At 45.6% G+C, this 18,848-nt stretch overlaps 1 protein-coding gene across 9 annotated transcripts in view; it reads left to right on the top strand.

Moving 5' to 3' along the window:
* Nucleotides 1-18,848, top strand: part of KATNIP (katanin interacting protein) — a 226,564-nt gene that overhangs the window by 99,636 nt on the left and 108,080 nt on the right. For all 9 annotated transcript variants that reach the window (XM_074381905.1, XM_074381899.1, XM_074381900.1 and 6 more), the window contains one exon: nucleotides 2,453-2,584. In XM_074381905.1, coding sequence (XP_074238006.1) covers nucleotides 2,453-2,584 — 132 coding nt within the window. The remainder of the gene's footprint in view (nucleotides 1-2,452; nucleotides 2,585-18,848) is intronic.

The raw sequence follows: 18,848 nt of genomic DNA, 5'->3' as shown, positions 1-18,848 counted from the left end.
TTCACGTTGATTTATGCAAAAAAGAGAATGTTTCAGTGGGGCTTGCTTAGGCGTGGCTGGATCCAGGGGTTCTAAAACCCATCAGGACTCTGCTTCAGCCTCTTAGTTCTCTTTGCTCTCTCTGTTAGGGACAGAACGGTCCCCAGCAGCTCCTGGCAGACTTCCCTGTCGCTTTGTACCCCGCAAGAAGAGAGCACCTCTTTCTCACGGCTCTAACAGGAATCCAGGGCTGTTCTCCTTGGCTGCCTTAGCTTCCATCCCTGAACTGGCTGGTCAGAGTGTGTTGTGAGGGCAGGATGGGTGGATTGGCTAGGCCTGTCTCAAATCCCCACCGTGGGGCCACATGTGGACTGAGAGTTGGGAGGAAAACGGGTCCCAGAGGAAAACAAAGGAGGTGTTTCCCGAAAGACCCAGCCTGGATGCTTGCAGCCCCAGAAACCCTTTTGCTTAGCCTGATTATCAGGTGTGTGGTTGTCTGTGTGGCAATCAGAATAGGAAGGTAGGCTGTAGCCTCGTCACAGGGAACCTTGTGTGCCACGTCTATCAGTTAAGGTACAGGTTTGGCCGCTCCAGCAGGGAGACACAAATAGCAGTGGCTTGAACAGCATGAAAGCTGTTGTCTCTGACACAACACTGCTTAGATAGGAGCACTCTCCCTTGTTCCACGAGGTCACTGAGGAACCCCTGTTACTCTGACATCCTCCAGATGTTGCTTTCCTCCCCCCAGCACCAGTCAGCTTACTGCCACCTCCCCATTCCAGCTGGCAGGAGAAGCCGCAGGGCCTCCAAGGCTGGCCCCCAGCCCTTTGAGGAGACACCTGGAAGACAGAATGCACATCCCTCCCTCCCACCCACAGCTCGCGAGTCAGAACGTGTTCACGTGGTTCCTCTTAGCCACAGGGGAGGCTGGTTCTCCATGTGCACATCCGGAAACTCCAGGCAATAGAAGAAGGGGACAGTGGACGCTGGGGGGCAGTCTGCAAATGCCACACCAGGCCAATGAGCTTCCTTCCCAAAGAATGATCTGAGGAATGCTAGAAGAAAGAGCCGCCCCAGTCCAGAGTGTCTGCAGTCCAGAAAGTTTGAGAAATGTTCCATTCTGTTTCATTCTAGGTTATCTGCAGTGTGTGTGGATAGGCCAGGGTTTCCCAAACAAGTCTGATCACAAAGCTCCCCACTTTTTTTTTTTTTTTTTTTTTTTGGGAGACGGAGTTTCGCTCTTGTTACCCAGGCTGGAGTGCAATGGCGCGATCTCGGCTCACCGCAACCTCCGCCTCCTGGGTTCAGGCAATTCTCCTGCCTCAGCCTCCTGAGTAGCTGGGATGACAGGCACGCGCCACCACGCCCAGCTAATTTTTTGTATTTTTAGTAGAGGCGGGGTTTCACCATGTTGACCAGGATGGTCTCGATCTCTTGACCTCGTGATCCACCCGCCTCGGCCTCCCACAGTGCTGGGATTACAGGCTTGAGCCACCGCGCCCGGCCTAGCTCCCCACTTTTATTTAAAGACGGGGTCTGACAACGTCGCCCAGGCTGGAGTGCGGTAGTGAGATCTCGGCTCGCTGCAGTCTCGAAGTCCTGGGCTCAAGCGATTCTCCCACCTCAGCCTCCCTGAGTAGCTGGGACAACAGGCACACACCACCACACCTGGCTAATTTTTAAAATTTTTTGTAGAGATGAGGGTCTCACCATGTTGTCTAGGCTGGACTCCAACTCTTAGCCTCAGGTGGTCCTCCTGTCTTGGCCTTCCAAAATGCCGGATTACAGACGTGAGCCACCATGCCTTGACCACAAATCCCTTTTTGAGTTAAGCTTAGCACCTACTAACAGCCTACTAATAAAGAATTTCCAACCAGCTGGGTGTAGTGGCTCATGCCTGTAATCTCAGCACTTGGGAGGCCGATTTAGGCGAATCACTTGAGGCCAGGAGTTCAAGACCAAGCCTGGCCAATGTAGCAAAACCCCCCTCTCTACTAAAGACAAAAAAACTCACCACGTGGTGGCAGGTGCTTATAGTCCTAGCTATTCAGGGAGGTTGAGGCAGGAGAATAGCTTGAATCCAGGAGGCAGAGGTTGCAAGGAGCCAAGATCGTACTATTGCACTCCAGCCTGGGCAACAGAGTGAGACCCTGTCTCAAAAAAAAAAAAAAAAAAAAGAAAAAGAATTTCTAACCAAAAAGTTACTTTTAAAAATGTTTCTGCACGCATTTGGACAGCAGGAAGCAGTAGACTCTTGAGCGAGGTGGTGTGGTCCATCCATGGCTGGCCCGGATGAGATGGAGGCTTGTGGCTCCTGCTCATTATGACTCCACTGCTGTTGCATGCAGGCACACCACCCATGGTATCTTAGCCTGTAGATCCCCGCCGCACCTCTCTAGCACGAGTCCCTGCCCTGCAGAGGAATAAAGACCTCATTCCACCCTTTCTGAAATGCTCTGAATTTTTTGTACAGAAATCTGTGCAGATCAGAACAGAAGCTGGCCCGCGGCTCCACATTGAACCTCCAGTGGACTATTCTGAAGACTTTGAGCTGTGTGGGGATGTGACTGTCCAGGCACACGACACTTCTGAGGATCGTCCACAGGTAGGGATGGCCTTGGCTTTGAGCTCGGGGCACCTGAAGGACAGCGAGGCTCAGTGCTGCAGCGGCCCCTAGGGGCACTTTCTGACAGTTATTTATTCTGTCCTTCACTGGCCGCTGTGCACCGTCACTGTTGCGTTCATTTCACACACTTTGCTGAGCAGACCTTGGGCTGGGAGGTCATCATTCAGAGGCACCCAGTGTCCAGGGGTCGGCGAGGCCAGGGTCTGACCTCTAAGGGTCACCAGCCCACAGTCCCTGTACAGTGAGATAATGCAGAGAGGTTGGGGCAGAGCATGGCGAGGACAGAGGAGGGAGAGGATCCCAGAAGGTTTCCCAGAGGGAGTGACATTTCTCCTGGGTCCTAAAAGCTGGGTAGGGGTTTGAGGGGCAAGTTGGTGAGGGCAGGGAGGAAGAGCTGATACTCAGCCCATCCACATGTCCTGACATGGCCTGGTAAGTGTTTTGAATACCACTCCCAGGGCAGCAGGAGCCATGTGTTTAAAAACCTAGAGGCCTATACAGCTTTAGCTTGGCGTCCATGTCAGTTTTGCAGCTTACAAGGTTGACAACAGGACATTTTACTCCCCTTCCTCATTTCCGTTTCATTCCTGAAATCCTTTGGACTGTAAAAGTATATCCCAGTCCTTCCTTCCAAAAGCATTTGTTAAACATCTCTCACTGAGCATCAGGTTCTGTCCTAGGTACCAGAGATTCAGAAATGAACAAAATTGAAGAGGTGCTTATACTTTTTAATTTATTATTATTATTATTATTATTATTATTATTATTATTATTATTTTGAGATGGAGTCTCCTTTTATTACCCAGGCTGGAGTGCAGTGGTGCAATCTCAGCTCACTGCAAGCTTCGCCTCCTGGGTTTAAGTGATTCTCCTACCACAGCCTCTCAAGGAGCTGGTACGATAGACACACACCACCGCGCCCTGCTAATGTTTATATTTTTAATAGAGACAGTGTTTCATCATATTGGCCAGGCTGGTCTTGAATTCCTGACCTCGTGATCCAACCCCAAAGTGCTGGGATTATACACATGAGCCAATGCACTTGGCCATTTTTTAATTATTATTTTGAAAGACACCTAGGCTGGAGTGCATTGGCACAATCATAGCTCACTACAGCCTTGAACTCCTGGGCTCAAGCCATCCTCTCACCCCCCCAGCTTCCTGAGTAGCTGGGATTACAGGCATGGGCCACATCCAGAGAGGTGCCTGTTCTTAAGCAATTTATATTCCAAAGGGGAGACAGACAATGAAGAAGAAAGCAAATAACCAATGAGATCATTTTAGGCATCAATGCGTTCTCTAAAGAAAGCAGAGGAGAAAGATGGGACAGTAAGATGGTGTGGGAAAGAAGGCAGTGTTAGCCAGGATAGAGAGAAGGAAGGTCTCTTTCCAGCATGACATTTCAGCTGAAACCTGATGGATTGGGAGTGGCTTGGGGCCAGGCACTGTAGCTCACACCTGTAATCTCAGCAGTTTGGGAGGCCGAGGTGAGCGGATCATCTGAGGTAAGGAGTTCAAGACCAGCCTGGCCAACATGCAGAAACCCCATCTCTACTTATAATTCAAAAAAAATCCCAGCTACTCAGGAGGCTGAAGCAGGAGAATTGCTTGAACCGGGGAGGCAGAGGTTGCAGTGAGCTGAGATTACACCGTTACACTCCAACCTGGGTGACAGAGAGGCACTGTGTCTAAAAAAAAAAAGGGGTGTCTTCACAAGGAACAATGAGAAAGGCATTCCAGACAGAGGAAGCAGGAAGTGCAGTGGCATGAGGCCAGGCTTGTTTAAGGAGCAGGATGCAGGCCCAGTGTGAACAAGGTGGATATAGAACGAAGGAAGGTTATGTGTACTGGGGCAGAACAGGCCTGGGCCAGGACGGAGGTAGGAGTGGTTGGTTGGGGTTTACTCCAAGGGCATTATTTTTATAAGTAGAATGAGTAGATCATCTCCATAGTCATATAGAAGCAAAATTACCAAGAGGTGGTAGGTCAAAGACCAGTTGCTAGGCCAGACCCTGCCCCGTTTGCCAGGGCAGCGTTTGTTTACCTGCAGATTCAGTGGTGTCACCACAAAGGCAGAGTCGTGCTTCTGCGTGTCGCTTTTGTGAAATGAGAAGGACTCTGACAGGAGATGGGAATGCGGTCCGGGAAATGGCCCTCTGATTTTGGTCACATGCTTGTACTTCCTTATTTGCTGATCAAGGAAAGACAGGTGAAGATCAAGGATCACTTTGTTTTACATCCTGGCTGCAAAAAAAAACCTGGAGAATAAGTTGGAAATTTTTGTTTCCCTAAAACAGAACATAAATGTCCTTTTCTATGGAACGACATAACGACTTTGTTTCTCTGCCCAGTCCATTAAAGTGGAGTTAAACAGTAGGCAAAATTGTGGACTTTATTGCCTTTAAAACTCAGCTCCCAAACAACACACAGGCCATTCGCCTTTGCACCAAACGGCACCCCCTGCTCAGGATCAGTCTGTGCAAAACAGCCATCCATTTCTCTTAATTGGGAGGCTGGTTTTCAGTCCCCTGCAGTCTATTATAGTCCCAGCCCCAGATGTGTGTGTGCCCTTCAAGCAAGAGGCCATGGTAGTTTGCCTTTGATAAGCATCGGGCACCTCTCATGAAATTAACATACAGCCCTTCCTTCGCGACCTCCAAGCTCCTTGCAACACGAGGCAGCAGCACCAAGTCCCATCGGCATTCTTTTGTGCACGAGCTCCGCATAGGCACGGCTGCTGCTCCGCCAGCACTTAATTTTCTCCACTCTGAGTGCTTGATTATATTTCTCTTTTTCCCTTTTTCCCCCCATCTTGAGGGGGCACTCCATAAGGCTTCACAGTCAGTTTCCCCTTGAAGTTATTTTCCTGCAAAGTGAAAGAGTAAAATAGCAACGTCAGTTTTCAGCAAAGGCAGAAGCCTTAAGAGATTCAATCTGAACGGAGAAAGAAAAAAAAAGGCACGTGGCTAAATGTACTCAGCCACCTCACACTGTTTGCCAGCGCAGCCTGAAATGGAGCAAAAGGAAATGCATGTCCGCATATGTACTTTTCATCTGACCTTCAATGTTGAAGCACACCAGCCTCTCGTCTTCAATCACATCCTCCGTGAACTTCAATTTCGTGGCTTCTCTGAGTTCACAGACCGGCTTGCTGCAGAGATGTTCTGTTGGCCTCCACCCCATTGACTTGTACATTGCTTTTAAAAGATGTGAATTACTAACTGGCATATTCATTCATTCATTCATTCATTCATTCATTCATTCATTCATTTGAGACAGAATCTCGCTGAGTTACCCAGGGTGGAGTGCAGTAGCGTGATCTCGGCTCACTGCAACCTTCACCTTCCAGGTTCAAGTGATCCTCCTGTCTCAGCCTCCTGAGTAGCTGGGACTACATGTGCCCACCACCATGCCTGGCTAATTTTTATGTTTTTAGTAGAGATGGGGTTTCACCCTGTTGGCCAGGATGATCTTGATCTCCTGACCTTGTGATCCGTCCACCTCAGCCTCTCCAAGTGCTAGGATTACAGGTGTGAGCCACCACGCCTGACCCACTAGCTGACATTTAAGAATCAGGAGGAGAGTCTATGTAAAAATCTGAATTTGGGGTTTCTTGGAAAATTTGATAGGTTTGAGGGTCCACATTTTGTTTTTGAGCGAGTCTCACTCTTTCACTCTTGCTTGAGTGCAGTGGTGTGATCTCAGCTCACTGTAACCTCTGCCACCTCCCTGGTTCAACTGACTCTCCTGCCTCAGCTTCCCAAGTAGCTGGAACTACAGGTGTGTACCACCACACCCAGCTAATTTTTGTATTTTTAGTAGAGATGGGGTTTTGCCATGTTGGCCAGGCTGGTCTCGAACTCCTGACCTCAGGTGATTTTCCCGCCTCGCCCTCCCAAAGTGCTGGGATTACAGGTGTAAGCCACCTTGCCCAGGCATGGGGTCCACGTTCTTATACACCAACAGTGACTAGAGCTGAGGAACAGCTGTCCCTTTACTTAGGTGTGTGTGTTCCAGGGTGCCACCATCCCAGGTGCCATTCCAGACACCAAGGATAAGGCAGAAGATAAGTGTATCATGTGTCAGGAGATGACAGGGCTGATACGAAAAATAAAACAGGAAGGGGACAGAGAAAGATGGTTAGGGGCCGCTATTTTATATGGAGGGCGCAGGGGCTTCCCTTTGATGAGGTAACACTTAAGTAGAGGTGAGGTCAGAGAAGCAGCCACAGGTCAGACTGCAGGGGGCTTGAGGGCAGTAGTAAAGATACGGGATTCTCTTAAATTTAAGGGGAAGCCATCATGGGGTTTGAGCTGTTTTACATCTCTGGTGAAAAGAAGACACCTCTTTCCAGAGAGTTCCACCAAAGTGCCGAGTCTTAGTCATGTTTGGCTTTCCTGGGGAAATGTTTGTATGATGCAGTGAACGATATGTTCACTGTTTAAGTGGTATTGTCTCTGGCTGGGTGCAGTGGTTCACACCTGTAATGGCAGCACTTTGGGAAGTAGGTGGATCACTTGATGTCAGGGATTCGAGACCAGCTTGACCAACATGGTAAAACCCCATCTCTACTAAAAATAAAAAAATTAGCCGGGCATGGTGGCACACACTTGTAATCTCAGCTACTTGGGAGGCTGAGACAGGAGAATTGCTTGAACCCAGGAGGCAGAAGTTGCAGTGAGTCAAGATCAAGCCACTGCACTCTAGCCTAGGCGACAGAGCTAGACTCCAACTTGAAAAAAAAAAAAAGATATTGTCTCCATTGATGTATCAGGAATGAAACAAAGTGTACATTGAAAAAAATTGTGATATTTATTTTCCTGATAATACATGATTGATACAAAAAAATTCAAATGACAAGACTACTGTGAGTCATGATTATGCCACTGAACTCTGGCCTGGGTGACAGAGCAAGACCCTGTCTCTTAAAAAAAAAGAAAAAAATCAAATGGTATAAAGAAAACAAAAGTCCTTTCATCATCCCACTGCCCCAGAGATAATTACTGTGAGTAGATGGGTAGATGAGCATCTGGACTAAAAATGGCATGTTTCATTATATCCAAGAAGCCATCATTGATCCAGAATATCCCAGACCTGCCTCATACCCAGTGAGTGGTATCTCCCAAGTTGAGTTACCTCTGAAGTCCCTGCGAACATGACAGGTAGCAGGAAGACTGGGCAACCCTGATGCCTTCTGGAATGCCTTCTGAGCATTCTCTCCGTTGGGTGGACGGTAGCATGGGGTGAGTTGGGTATTTTCCCACAATAACAGTTCAGTGTCTTAAAGTCACTGTTATTATTGACATTTATAAGCAGCTAAAGGGCACCATCCTTGGCCAGCCGACCTCAACCCCGCCCCCAGCCCAGCTCCACATCAAATCCCTTCCATCTTCCTTCCTTCATTCCAGTGATGAAACTTAAGGCAGTTCCAATGCTTGGGGTTACCACATAAACGACCTCTGAGTAGGTGCCTTTTTAACATTTTTAATGGTTATTTTAACATAAATAGGATTATACTGTTCATGCTATTTGATTATCCCACATTTTATTTATTTATTTATTTATTTATTTATTTATTTATTTATTTATTTTTTGAGACAGAGTCTTGCTTTGTCGCCCAGGCTGGAGTGCAGTAGCACAATCACAGCTCCCTGCAGCCTCTGCTTCCTGGGCTAAAGCGATTAATCTGCCTCAGCCTCCCGAATAGCTGAGACAACAGGCACTCACCACCACATCCAGCTAATTATTGGGGCTTTTTTGGTAGAGGTGGGGTCTCATATTCCAATATATTGCCCTGGCTGGTCTTGAACTCTTAGACTCAAGCAATCCTCCCACCTTGGCCTCCCAAAGTTCCAGGTATTACATGGCTAAGCCACCATGCCCAGCCCCTTTATTTATTTATTTATTTATTTTTGAGACAGAGTCTCGTTCTGTCACCCAGGTTGGAGTGCAATGGTGAGATCTCGGCTCACTGCAACCTCCGCATCCTGGGTTCAAGTGATTCTCCTGCCTCAGCTCCCCATGTAGCTGGGACTACAGACACATGCTACCATGTCCGACTAATTTCTGTATTTTTAGTAGAGATGGGATTTTGCCGTGTTGGCCAGGCTGGTCTCGAACTCCTGACCTCAGGTGATCCACCCCCCTCAGCCTCCCAAAGTATGAGGATTACAGGCGTAAGCCACTGCACCCAGCCTCCCATTGTTTAAAAAACCTAACAACATACCATAGCCGTCTCTCTACACTGGTACTTACTCAACCGCCATACAGCTCCGTGGCTCAGAGCCCTGTTTTGGGATTTGGCAGCCTGAGTGTGGATTCTGGTCCATTGACTGGCTGTGTGCCAGCAATGGTGTTGATATAGCAGAGATGAGAGCTGTCAGATCCACTTCAGGAGCAAGGGTGATTTAGTGAGGAGAGAGATGGGAGACAGGGAGATCAACAGAAGAGCAAGGCCCCGGCATGTATTCGGGGAAAGGAAGTTGCTTTTACCATGCGCAGTTCTCTGTGCCTGTCCCTAGGATACCAAGCCCTGTGGTTTTAACTCCTCCTTTCTCAATGCCTGTGGACATTCGCACCCTCTAAGCAGTGCAGACAAAGAAAGGATTCTCTTAACTATTCAGGACATAATGGTAAGATCAGTTTTCAGCATCCTAACGCTGAAGAGCTGGGGATCTTTTCCATAGCCAAGCAGCTGTGCCGTAAGATGGACTCCATGAGAGTCTAGGAAAACCACAGGGCCGGTGTGGTGGCTCATGCCTGTAATCCCAGCGCTCTGGGAGACTGAGGCAGGAGGATGCCTTGAGCCCAGGAGTTAGAGACCAACCTGGCAACATAGCAAGAGCTTGTCTCAACTCAAATTTTTAAAAAAATTGCTGGGTGTGGTGAGATATACCAGCAGTCCCAGCTACTTGAGAAGCTGAGATCAGAGGATCACTTCAGTACAGGAATTCAAGGTTGCAGTGAGCTGTAATATATATATATATATATATCTTTTTTTTTTTAAAGAGATGGAGTATTGCTGTGTCTTCCATGCAGTGGTACAATCATGGCTCACTGCAGCTTTGAACTCCTGGGCTCAAGTGATCCTCTCACCTCAGACTCACAAGTAGCTGGGTTACAGGTACATGCCACCATGCCAAGCTGATTTTTTAATTTTTTTTTTTTTTGAGACAGAGTCTTGCATTTTCACCCAAGCTGGTGTGCAGTGGTGCGATCTCTGCTCACTTCAACCTCTTCCTCCCAGGTTCAAGTGATTCTCCTACCTCAGCCTCCCGAGTAGCTGGGATTACAGGCATATGCCACCATGCCCGGCTAATTTTTTGTATTTTTAGTAGAGATGAGGTTTCACTATGTTGGCCAGGTGGGTCTCAAACTCCTAACCTCGTGATTCACCCGCCTTTGCCTCCCAAAATGCTGGGATTACAGGCATGAGCCATCGAGCCTGGCCAATTTTAAAAAAAAAAATTTTTTTTTTTTTGAGATACAAGGTCTTGCTTTATTGCCAAGGCTGGTCTCAAACTCCTGGCCTCAAGTGATCCTCCTGCCTCTACCTCCCAAAGTGTGGGATTACAGGTGTGAGCCGCTGTGCTTGGCCAGAAGATGTAACACAATACACGACAGATTTGACTTAATGAAGGAGTTATTTTTAAATGATAATAAGAGCTCACATTAAATGAGCACTTACTGAGTACCAGGCACTACCCTGTGAGTTAAGTTCTAGGGATTTTCATTCCCTAGAACTTATGTTATGGTTTGAGGAAACTGAGGAATAAAGAAATAATGTTGCTCGCCCCAGCCTCAGGGAAACCCCTGCTGGAAGCCCAGGCTCATGACTCCTTGTTCCTTAGAATTCACTGTCGCAGGTGGGGAATTGCACTCACCTGGTTTTCTTCAGAGTGTGCCACAGTCTATTGTGAATATTATTGATGTTCTGCCTGGGAGCAAGGTGTTCAGAGGTGATCATCCATCAATTATGCTTCATAATGTTTTAAACAACGATAGAACCTCTCCTTAGCCAAATATCTCCTCAGTGAATCCATAACTGAAAATGGGGATGAAAAATGTTTTTCAAAAGTGAATTCCAATGAGGAAACAGCCAGACAAACCCAAATTGAGGGGGACAGTCTACAAAACAACTGGCCTGGAGTCTTCAAAAATGTCAGTGGCAGCCAGGTGCAGTAGCTGATACCTATCATCCCAGCACTTTGGGAGGCCGAGGTGGGAGGCATGCTTGAAGCCAGGAGTCCCAGACCAGCCTGGGCAACATAGGGAGGCTCCATATCTACAAAAAATTACCTGGTATGGTGGCACATACCTGCAGTCCCAGCTACTTGGGAGGCTGAGGTGGGAGGATCACTTGAGCCCGGGAGGTGGAGTCTGCGGTGAGCTATGATCATGCCACTGCACTCCAGCCTGGGCGACAGAGCGAGACCCTGTCTCAAAAAAAAAAGCAGTCAGTAGCATGAGAGACAAAGGGTACTGTTTCAGATTAAGGGAGAGTATAGAAATAATACAGTACTGCAGTGTGATGAGAACTTGGGGTGTGAGGGAGAGGAACTGATACATCTGAGGAAAGTTGAAAAATGAACAAAATTTGAAATGAACTCTATTATATTAGATAATACTGTATTGATGTTAAGTTATCTGGCCAAGCACAGTGGCTCACACCTGAAATGTAATCCCAGCAGTTAGGGAGGTCAGGAGTTCGAGACCAGCCTGACCAACATGGAGAAACCCTGTCTCTACTGAACACACAAAAAAATTAGCCGGGCATTGTGATGCATGCCTGTAATCCCAGCTACTTGGGAGGCTGAGGCAGGAGAATCTCTTGAACCCAGGAGGCAGAGGTTGCGGTGAGCCAAGATTGTACCATTGCACTCCAGCCTGGGCAACAAAAGCGAAAGTCTGTCTCAAGAAAAGAAAATTATCTGAGTTTGATAATTACATTGTGGCCATGTGAGAGAATGTCCTTATTCTCTGGAGACACACGATAAAGTGTACAGGCATGAAAGGCTGTGCGTAAATGGGTCAGGATGAAGAATATGTGTGTACATATTGAGAAAGAGAAAGTGGGCAGGGAGAGAGAAATGTGGCAAAATGTTAACAACTGGTGAATATATGTGACGGATATTTGGGTGTTCGTTATACTAGCATGATAAGTTTTCTGTAGGTTTTACATGTTTTCAAAATAGAAAAAGCTAGCACATTAAAGAAGAGAGGAGCTGCTTCATTAGAGCTAAGCATCACCAAAAGAAGAAATAGAAATGACTGGGCGCAGTGGCTCATGCCTGTAATCCCAGCACTTTGGAAGGTTGAAGTGGGTGGATCACCAAGGTCAGGAGTTTGAGACCAGCCTGGCCAACACAGCAAAACCCCGTCTCTACTAAAAATCCAAAAATTAGCTGGGCATGATGGTGGGCACCTGTAATGCCAGCTACTTGGGAGGCTGAGGCAGGAGAATCACTTGAACCCGGGAGGTGGAGGTTGCAGTGAGCCCAGATGGTGCCACCTCACACCAGCCTGGGCCAAAAACAAAAAAAACAAAAAAAAGAAGAAGAAATAGAAAAAAGTAAAAAAGGATAACTAGTTTAAAACAAAAAAGTAAAAAGAAAAAACAGCGTAGTAGGATTCTATCAATGCAGTTTTCCGATTGTGATGTTACGGTATAGTTAAGGTGGGTATCACCACTAAGGTAGCTGGGTGAAGGGTACATGGGCTCGCTCTCTCTATTGTTCTTTACAAATGGCATGGGGAATTTTTAACTAGCTCAACATAAAGAGAAAAAAGTAAATGAAAGCACCAATACCCAAGTCTTACCACTCAGAGGTTCTGATTCTGAGTTTGGATTCAGCCATTGTTCCCTTCGTTGAGGTCCTTATGTGACTATAATTTGTCGCAATGTTTGAGAACCGTAGTTGCAAGGAAAAGATACAACCGCAGTTCTCAAAGTTGGCTATGTCCAAGAATCGCTTAGGCTATTTGTTTAAAATGCATATTTAGGTCTGAACTTTTCAGCTAATAGAATTTGTATATAGGAGGTAGCGCATTTTTAACTAAAGAACTCCCAGTGATTCCAAACCAGAGGCCTGAGCTCACCTCCAATGGAAGGAGCATCTTTTAAGATACTTAGGACTTTATGGCTTAGATTTGAGGATTGCAATAGAGGGACATTTAAAAAAAATCAAAATTAAAAGCTCTCTACATCGTACAAAGTTAAGATGACCAACCAGTGAAACAGCAACAAAAATACAGGATGTCCTCAAGGTCAGAAAGGTACAGGATGGAAGGTTGGGTCTGCCCTTCTCTTTAAAACCGTATTCTGCACTTTAGGAAACCTGGTGGGGAGAGGATGTCACTTAAAAAAATAACATGAAAGATACAGAAGCAGAATAGCTCCTAAAAGTATCTATCTCCTATACCATACATCACTTGGTTTTTATTATTGATTTTTTGTTTTTTCAGAGTCTCTCTCTCTGTTGTCCAGGCTGGAGTGCAGTGGCATGATCTCAGCTCTGCAACCTCCGCTTCCCAGGTTCAAGGGATTCTTGTGCCTCAGCCTTCTGAGTAGCTGGGATTACAAGCATGTGCCAGCACGCCTGACTAATTATCTTTTTGTATTTTTAGCAGAGACAGGGTTTCATCATGCTGGCCAGACTGATGTCGAACTCCTAACCTCAGGTGATCCACCTGCCGTGGCCTCCCAAACTGCTGCGATTACAGGTGTGAGCCACCACGCCTGGCCTGTAGATCAATTTGTATCTAGAATATTAACCACTAATATCAAGAAAAGACTGAATTCTGTTCAGCATACTCTTTTAAGAAGACAAGGGAGTCTTCATATATTTTCAAAATATTTACATAACAGAATATTTAGGTTTTTAACTATGTAAAGGGGTACATTTGGCTGGGCTCAGTGGCTTATGCCTGTAATCCTGATGCTTGGGAGGCCAAGACAGAGGAGGATCACTTGAGGCCACGAGTTGCAGACTAACCTAGGCAATATAGTCAGACCTCTTCTCTATAAAAAATTAGAATTAAAAATTACAATTAGCCGGGCATGCTAATGTGCCACTCTAGTCCCATCTGCTTGGGAGGCTGAGGTGGGAGGATTGCATGAGCCCAGGAGTTTGAGGCTGCACTAAGCCATTATCTCACCACTACACTCCAGCCTGGGGAATAGAACAAGACCCTGTCTATACACACACACACACACAAAGTGAATTTTAGATAAATAGAAAATTAATTTTGTATTGTTTTTATATCAAGACAGTACTATATTATGAAAATAAATATGTACCCATCCAATTTAGTTTTTCTCACTTTGGTTACATTTCAAAATGTGGCTCAAACTTGAGAAAAAACAATGCAGAGAAAATAGAGGCACGTAGGAGAGGCTTTCTGATTAGGTATGACTTGAAAAAATATGCTAAAATGCAGGATAAGGATAGAAATACACTGAGGAATGGGAGGGAGTGTGGCCAAATCGAGGGCTCAGATTCGTGACTAGAAGGGCCAGCTCCAGCTCACAGACGTGTGCTGCTGGCCAGCTTGGTGGCGCGCCACGGTTAGCATTGCTGCTGTTTGACTTTGACTTAGAAAACTTTTCTTCTGAGCGTGCGCGCCGAGTCTGGCCTGGTTCCCACTCTCTATTGTGCAACACTGTGGTTTATTTGATAGTTTATATTACATCACACCTCCTGAAGGTGTCAGAGTTTGCGAGTCTTGTTTTAGGGACGAAGACCAAGTGACAGATTCCGCGAGCCTGGGAAGGTGGCTTGGGTTTTTCCATAAACTCTTTGTGGGGCCTTGGTTAAGTCACATTCCTCTGAAATCTCCATTTCCTTCTTTAACAAGAAAGGGTGAATTAAATATCTCTTGCGCCTGCCAGCTCTGAGATTGTAAATCCTAGGTGGAGTTTATAAGAAAATCCTGTTCCCATATTACAAAATCCATGGATTGGCCAGCAGTGGCTCACGCCTATAATCCTAGCACTTTGGGAAGCCAAGGCAGGCAGATCACTTGAGGCCAGGAGTTCGAGACCAGCCTGGCCTACACGGTGAAGCCCTGTGTCTACTAAAAATACAAAAATTAGTCGGGCATGGTGGCGTATGCCTGTAATCCCAGCTACTCAGGAGGCTGAGGCAGGAGAATTGCTTGAACCTGGAAAGTGGAGGTTGCACTGAGCTAAGATGGTGCCACTGCACTTCAGCCTAGGTGACAAAGCGAGACTCCATCTCAAAAAAACAAAAACAAAACACAGCAACAAATCCATGGATGGGAGTACAGGATACATAATAGTTTATGGAGCTCTGGCTCATATCAGTGCTTTTTTTTTTTTTTTTTTTTTTTTTTTTTAGAGATGGAGTCTTGCTTTATTGCCCAGGCTCGAATGCAGTGGCTATTCACAGGCGTGATCCTAGTGCATTACAACTTCAAACTCCTGGCCTCAAGCCATCCCCCCAGTAGCTGGGACTATAGGCACACACCACTACATTCAGCTATTGCTACAGGTCTTTCGCAAGTTTGGTATTAGGGCCTCAAACACCTTCCCCCATCCCAGATCTAAGCTTCATGACAGCAGTCATGTGCTCTATCACATTACCTGCGGTGTCTCTGGTCCCTAGAAAAGTGCCTGGCATAGAGTCAGTTTGCGAAGAAATCTTGGTTGAGCAAGTGGATTGAATGATTGAATCAAGGAGTGAGTGGTATAGCTGTTGATTAGGCACCCTAGCCAGCCCACACAAGGGACTTCAGTCATCACGTCACTGAGTTATGATTCCAGTGACAATGTTTTCCAAACTGTGAATCAGGACACATAGTCTGACAATTTTTGCATTGCTTGTGGTAGAAGAGTCAGTGTGAGATATGTAGTTTGAATCTTGAAATATTGGGATTTCTAGCACATGCTTTTAATGTAAGAGAATATTTTAAATCACATGAAGAGGCAGGTAGGTCATCCGGGGCATGCAGGGAATGGTGAGGACGGTTGCAGGCAATCACGGTGGAGTGTCATCCTGTAGAAATATGGGCCTAGTGGCGCCAGGCTTTCCAGATATCTATCTTTAAGAGAAGCCAGATATCTATCTGAGTTTCTTTCTCTCTTTCTTTCTTTTTCTTTCTTTCTTCTTTCCTTCCTTCTTTTTTTCTCTCTCTCCTTTTCTCTCTTTCTCTCTTTCTTTTTCTCTTTCTCTTTCTTTCTCTCTCTCTCTCTCTCTTTTTTTTTTTTGGAGACAGAGTTTCACTCTTGTTGCCCAGGCTGGAGTACAATGGCATGGTCTCGGCTCACTGCAGCTTCCACTTCCCGGGTCCAAGTGACTCTCCTGCCTCAACCTCCTAAGTAGCTGGAATTACAGGTGCCCGTCACCATGCCCAGCTAATGTTTGTATTTTTAGTAGAGACAGCGTTTCACCATGTTGGCCAGGGTGGTCTAGAACTCCTGACCTCAGGTGATCTGCCCATGCTGGGATTACAGACATGAGCCACTGTGCACAGCCTAGGTTTCTTTATGTTTGATTTCTCCAAATTTTTTTTTTTTATGTTGGCAACTAATTTACAGTTTCTTTGTTTGTTTGTTTTTCAGGCAGGGTCTTGTCCTGTCACCCAGGCTGGAGTACAGTGGCGTAATTTTAGTTCACTGCAGCCTCAACCTCCTGAGCTCAAGCTGCCCTACTGCCTCAGCCTCCTAGGTTGTTGAGATTACAGGCACAAGCCACTATGCCTGGGACCCCATTGTAGAAATGCGGTCTCACGATGTTGCCCAGGCTGGTCTTGAACTCCTGAGCTCAAGCAATCCTCCCGTGTAGGCTTCCCTGAGTGTTGGGATTACAGGCATAAGCCACCATGCCCAGCCTAATTCACAATTTCCTGTGGACCAAACAAGATACCTGCTGGCCAGATGAGGCCTTTATACTACCAGCTTGCAACTTCTGATGTAGATAATGAAAGCTTTGTCCGTTCCTGGTAAGACAGGAGGAAAAGGTCTTTCTCCTTGACAATGACTCTTGACCTAGCCCTTCTGTTACTCAGAAACATCAAAGGCCCCCGGGATGATCAGCTGGACAGCTCAGACCAAAAGACAACTGGTTTATAGCATTAGGAAGGGCCCTGGGCAGGTGGGTCAGACAGCACAGGGCCAGCAGAGCAGGAATAATTTGGCGATGAGCATGAATGATGCGAAATGATGCTGAACAAGCACTGAATGCCCATGAATTGCAGGTTCAGAGGTAAGAGATGTGGTGAGCCCGTCCCTCAGTAGGGTGTTCCTGCAAATGAAGGCACCGGATGAATTGAACTTAATGAAGCCTATTTTTCAGCCTTAATGAAAATAAAGAATAACTTCTGAATCAATATTAGAATAAATAGCTTTAATATCTTACATTTATAGCCTACTTAGAATTTCTGAGGTATGATGTGAAACCATTTTTACATTATTTTGTATCGTTTTTTCTAACATCTAATATGTGGGTGCATTCTCATTTAAAAAGATTCAAACGATTCAGGAGTAAATTGAGTATAATATAAAAAGCTGTCTATATCTACCCAGCCAAACCATCTTCAGCTATTACTTTTATTGAGCAAGTATACTTTATTTATTTAGTCATCCATTCATTCGTTTACTGATTTGTTATTTTCATTTCAGCTTATTTCTGCTTTTATCTTAATTCCTCTCTTAAACTTTTTGGTTTAATTGATCACATAGTTCTCCCTGATCTCCACCACTCTAACCTGACTTAAGTTAAATGTTTTATTTATTTTTTCTTTTCTTTCTCTCTCTCTCTCTTTTTTTTTTAAAGGTAGTGATGAGATCTTACCATGTTGCCCAGGGTGATCTCAAACTCCTAGGCTCAAGTAACCCTCCTTGGCATCCCAGAGTGCTAGGATAACAGGTGTGAGCCACTGCACCTAGCCCATTTAATTTTCATACTGTTTTCTAATAAATCAAGTAAGCTATACATTTAGGCTATAAATTTTCCTCTGAATATTGCTTTCCATTTATTCCACAAAGTTTACCACGTAGTACTATGTAATACTTTCACTGTCATTTATTTATTTATTTGTTTGTTTGTTTGTTTGTTTAGAAACGAAGTCTCTTTTGATCTTTATTTTATTTATTTTTTAAAGACAGGGTTTCACCACATTGGTCAGTCTGGTCTTGAACTCCCGACCTCAGGTGATCCGCCCGCCTCCTCCTCCCAGACTGTTAGGATTACAGGCGTGAGCCACCGCGCCCAGCCTGATCTTACTTTTTTGTTTTTCATTTTGTTTAGAAACGAAGTCTCACTCTGTCACCCAGCCTGAAGTGCAATGCAACAGGGTCTCACCTGGCTCACTGCGACCTCTGCCTGCTGGGTTCAAGTGGTTCTTGTGCCTCAGCCTCCCGAGTAGCTGGGATTACAGGGATGTACCACCACTCCTGGCTAATTTTTTTTTTTTTTTTTGGTAGAGATGGGGTTTCACCATCTTGGCCAGGCTAGTCTCAAACTCCTGATTCAGGTAATCCACCCACCTTGGCCTCCTAAACTGCTGGGATTACAGGCATGAGCCACGATGCCCAGCCATTTATTTTTAATTGGCTTATTACTTTAGGGTTTTTTGTTTTTTTTTTTTTTCTTCTCTCTCTCTCTCTCCTATATATTTGTTTCTTTATTTAAGACAGGGTCCTGCTCTGTCGCCCAGACTGAAGTGCAAGGCATGATCACAGATCACTGCAGCCTCAATCTTCTGGGGTCAAGCCTGACCAGCAGCTGGGACTACAGGCATGCGCCACCATGCCTGGCTAATCTTTTACTTTTTTCGTGGAGGCAGGGACTTGCTATGTTGCCCAGACTGGTCTTGAGCTCCTGGCTTCAAGCAATCCCCTCCCACCTTGCCCTCCCAAAGTGCTGGGATTACAGGCTCGAGCCACCATGCCCAGCCTTTCTTCTGTATTTAGGAGAGTTTTTCTAAACATTTTAAGCAAATGGTTTTTTGTTCACCTAGTTTTGTTTTTTGCTGTTGTTTTGTGTTAGTTTCTAATTTGGCCACATTATGATTTAAAATGGCCTCAAAATAAAGATGGTTTAATTTTGGAGTTTTGAAAGTTTCTAAGGTTTTTTGTTTGTGGCCTACCAGATTATTTTTATGAATGTTCTTTGATATTTCGAAAAAATAATCATTCTCTTTTTGGTACAAAGTTCTCAATGTATCTGTTAAATCACACACGGTTAATTGTAATACTTAACTTGGTGATGCTTAAAGTATA

This window comes from Saimiri boliviensis, chromosome 12 (genome assembly GCF_048565385.1).
Source record: "Saimiri boliviensis isolate mSaiBol1 chromosome 12, mSaiBol1.pri, whole genome shotgun sequence".
Taxonomy (NCBI): Eukaryota; Metazoa; Chordata; class Mammalia; order Primates; family Cebidae; genus Saimiri; species Saimiri boliviensis.
This window is presented reverse-complemented; position numbering and strand designations above follow the sequence as displayed.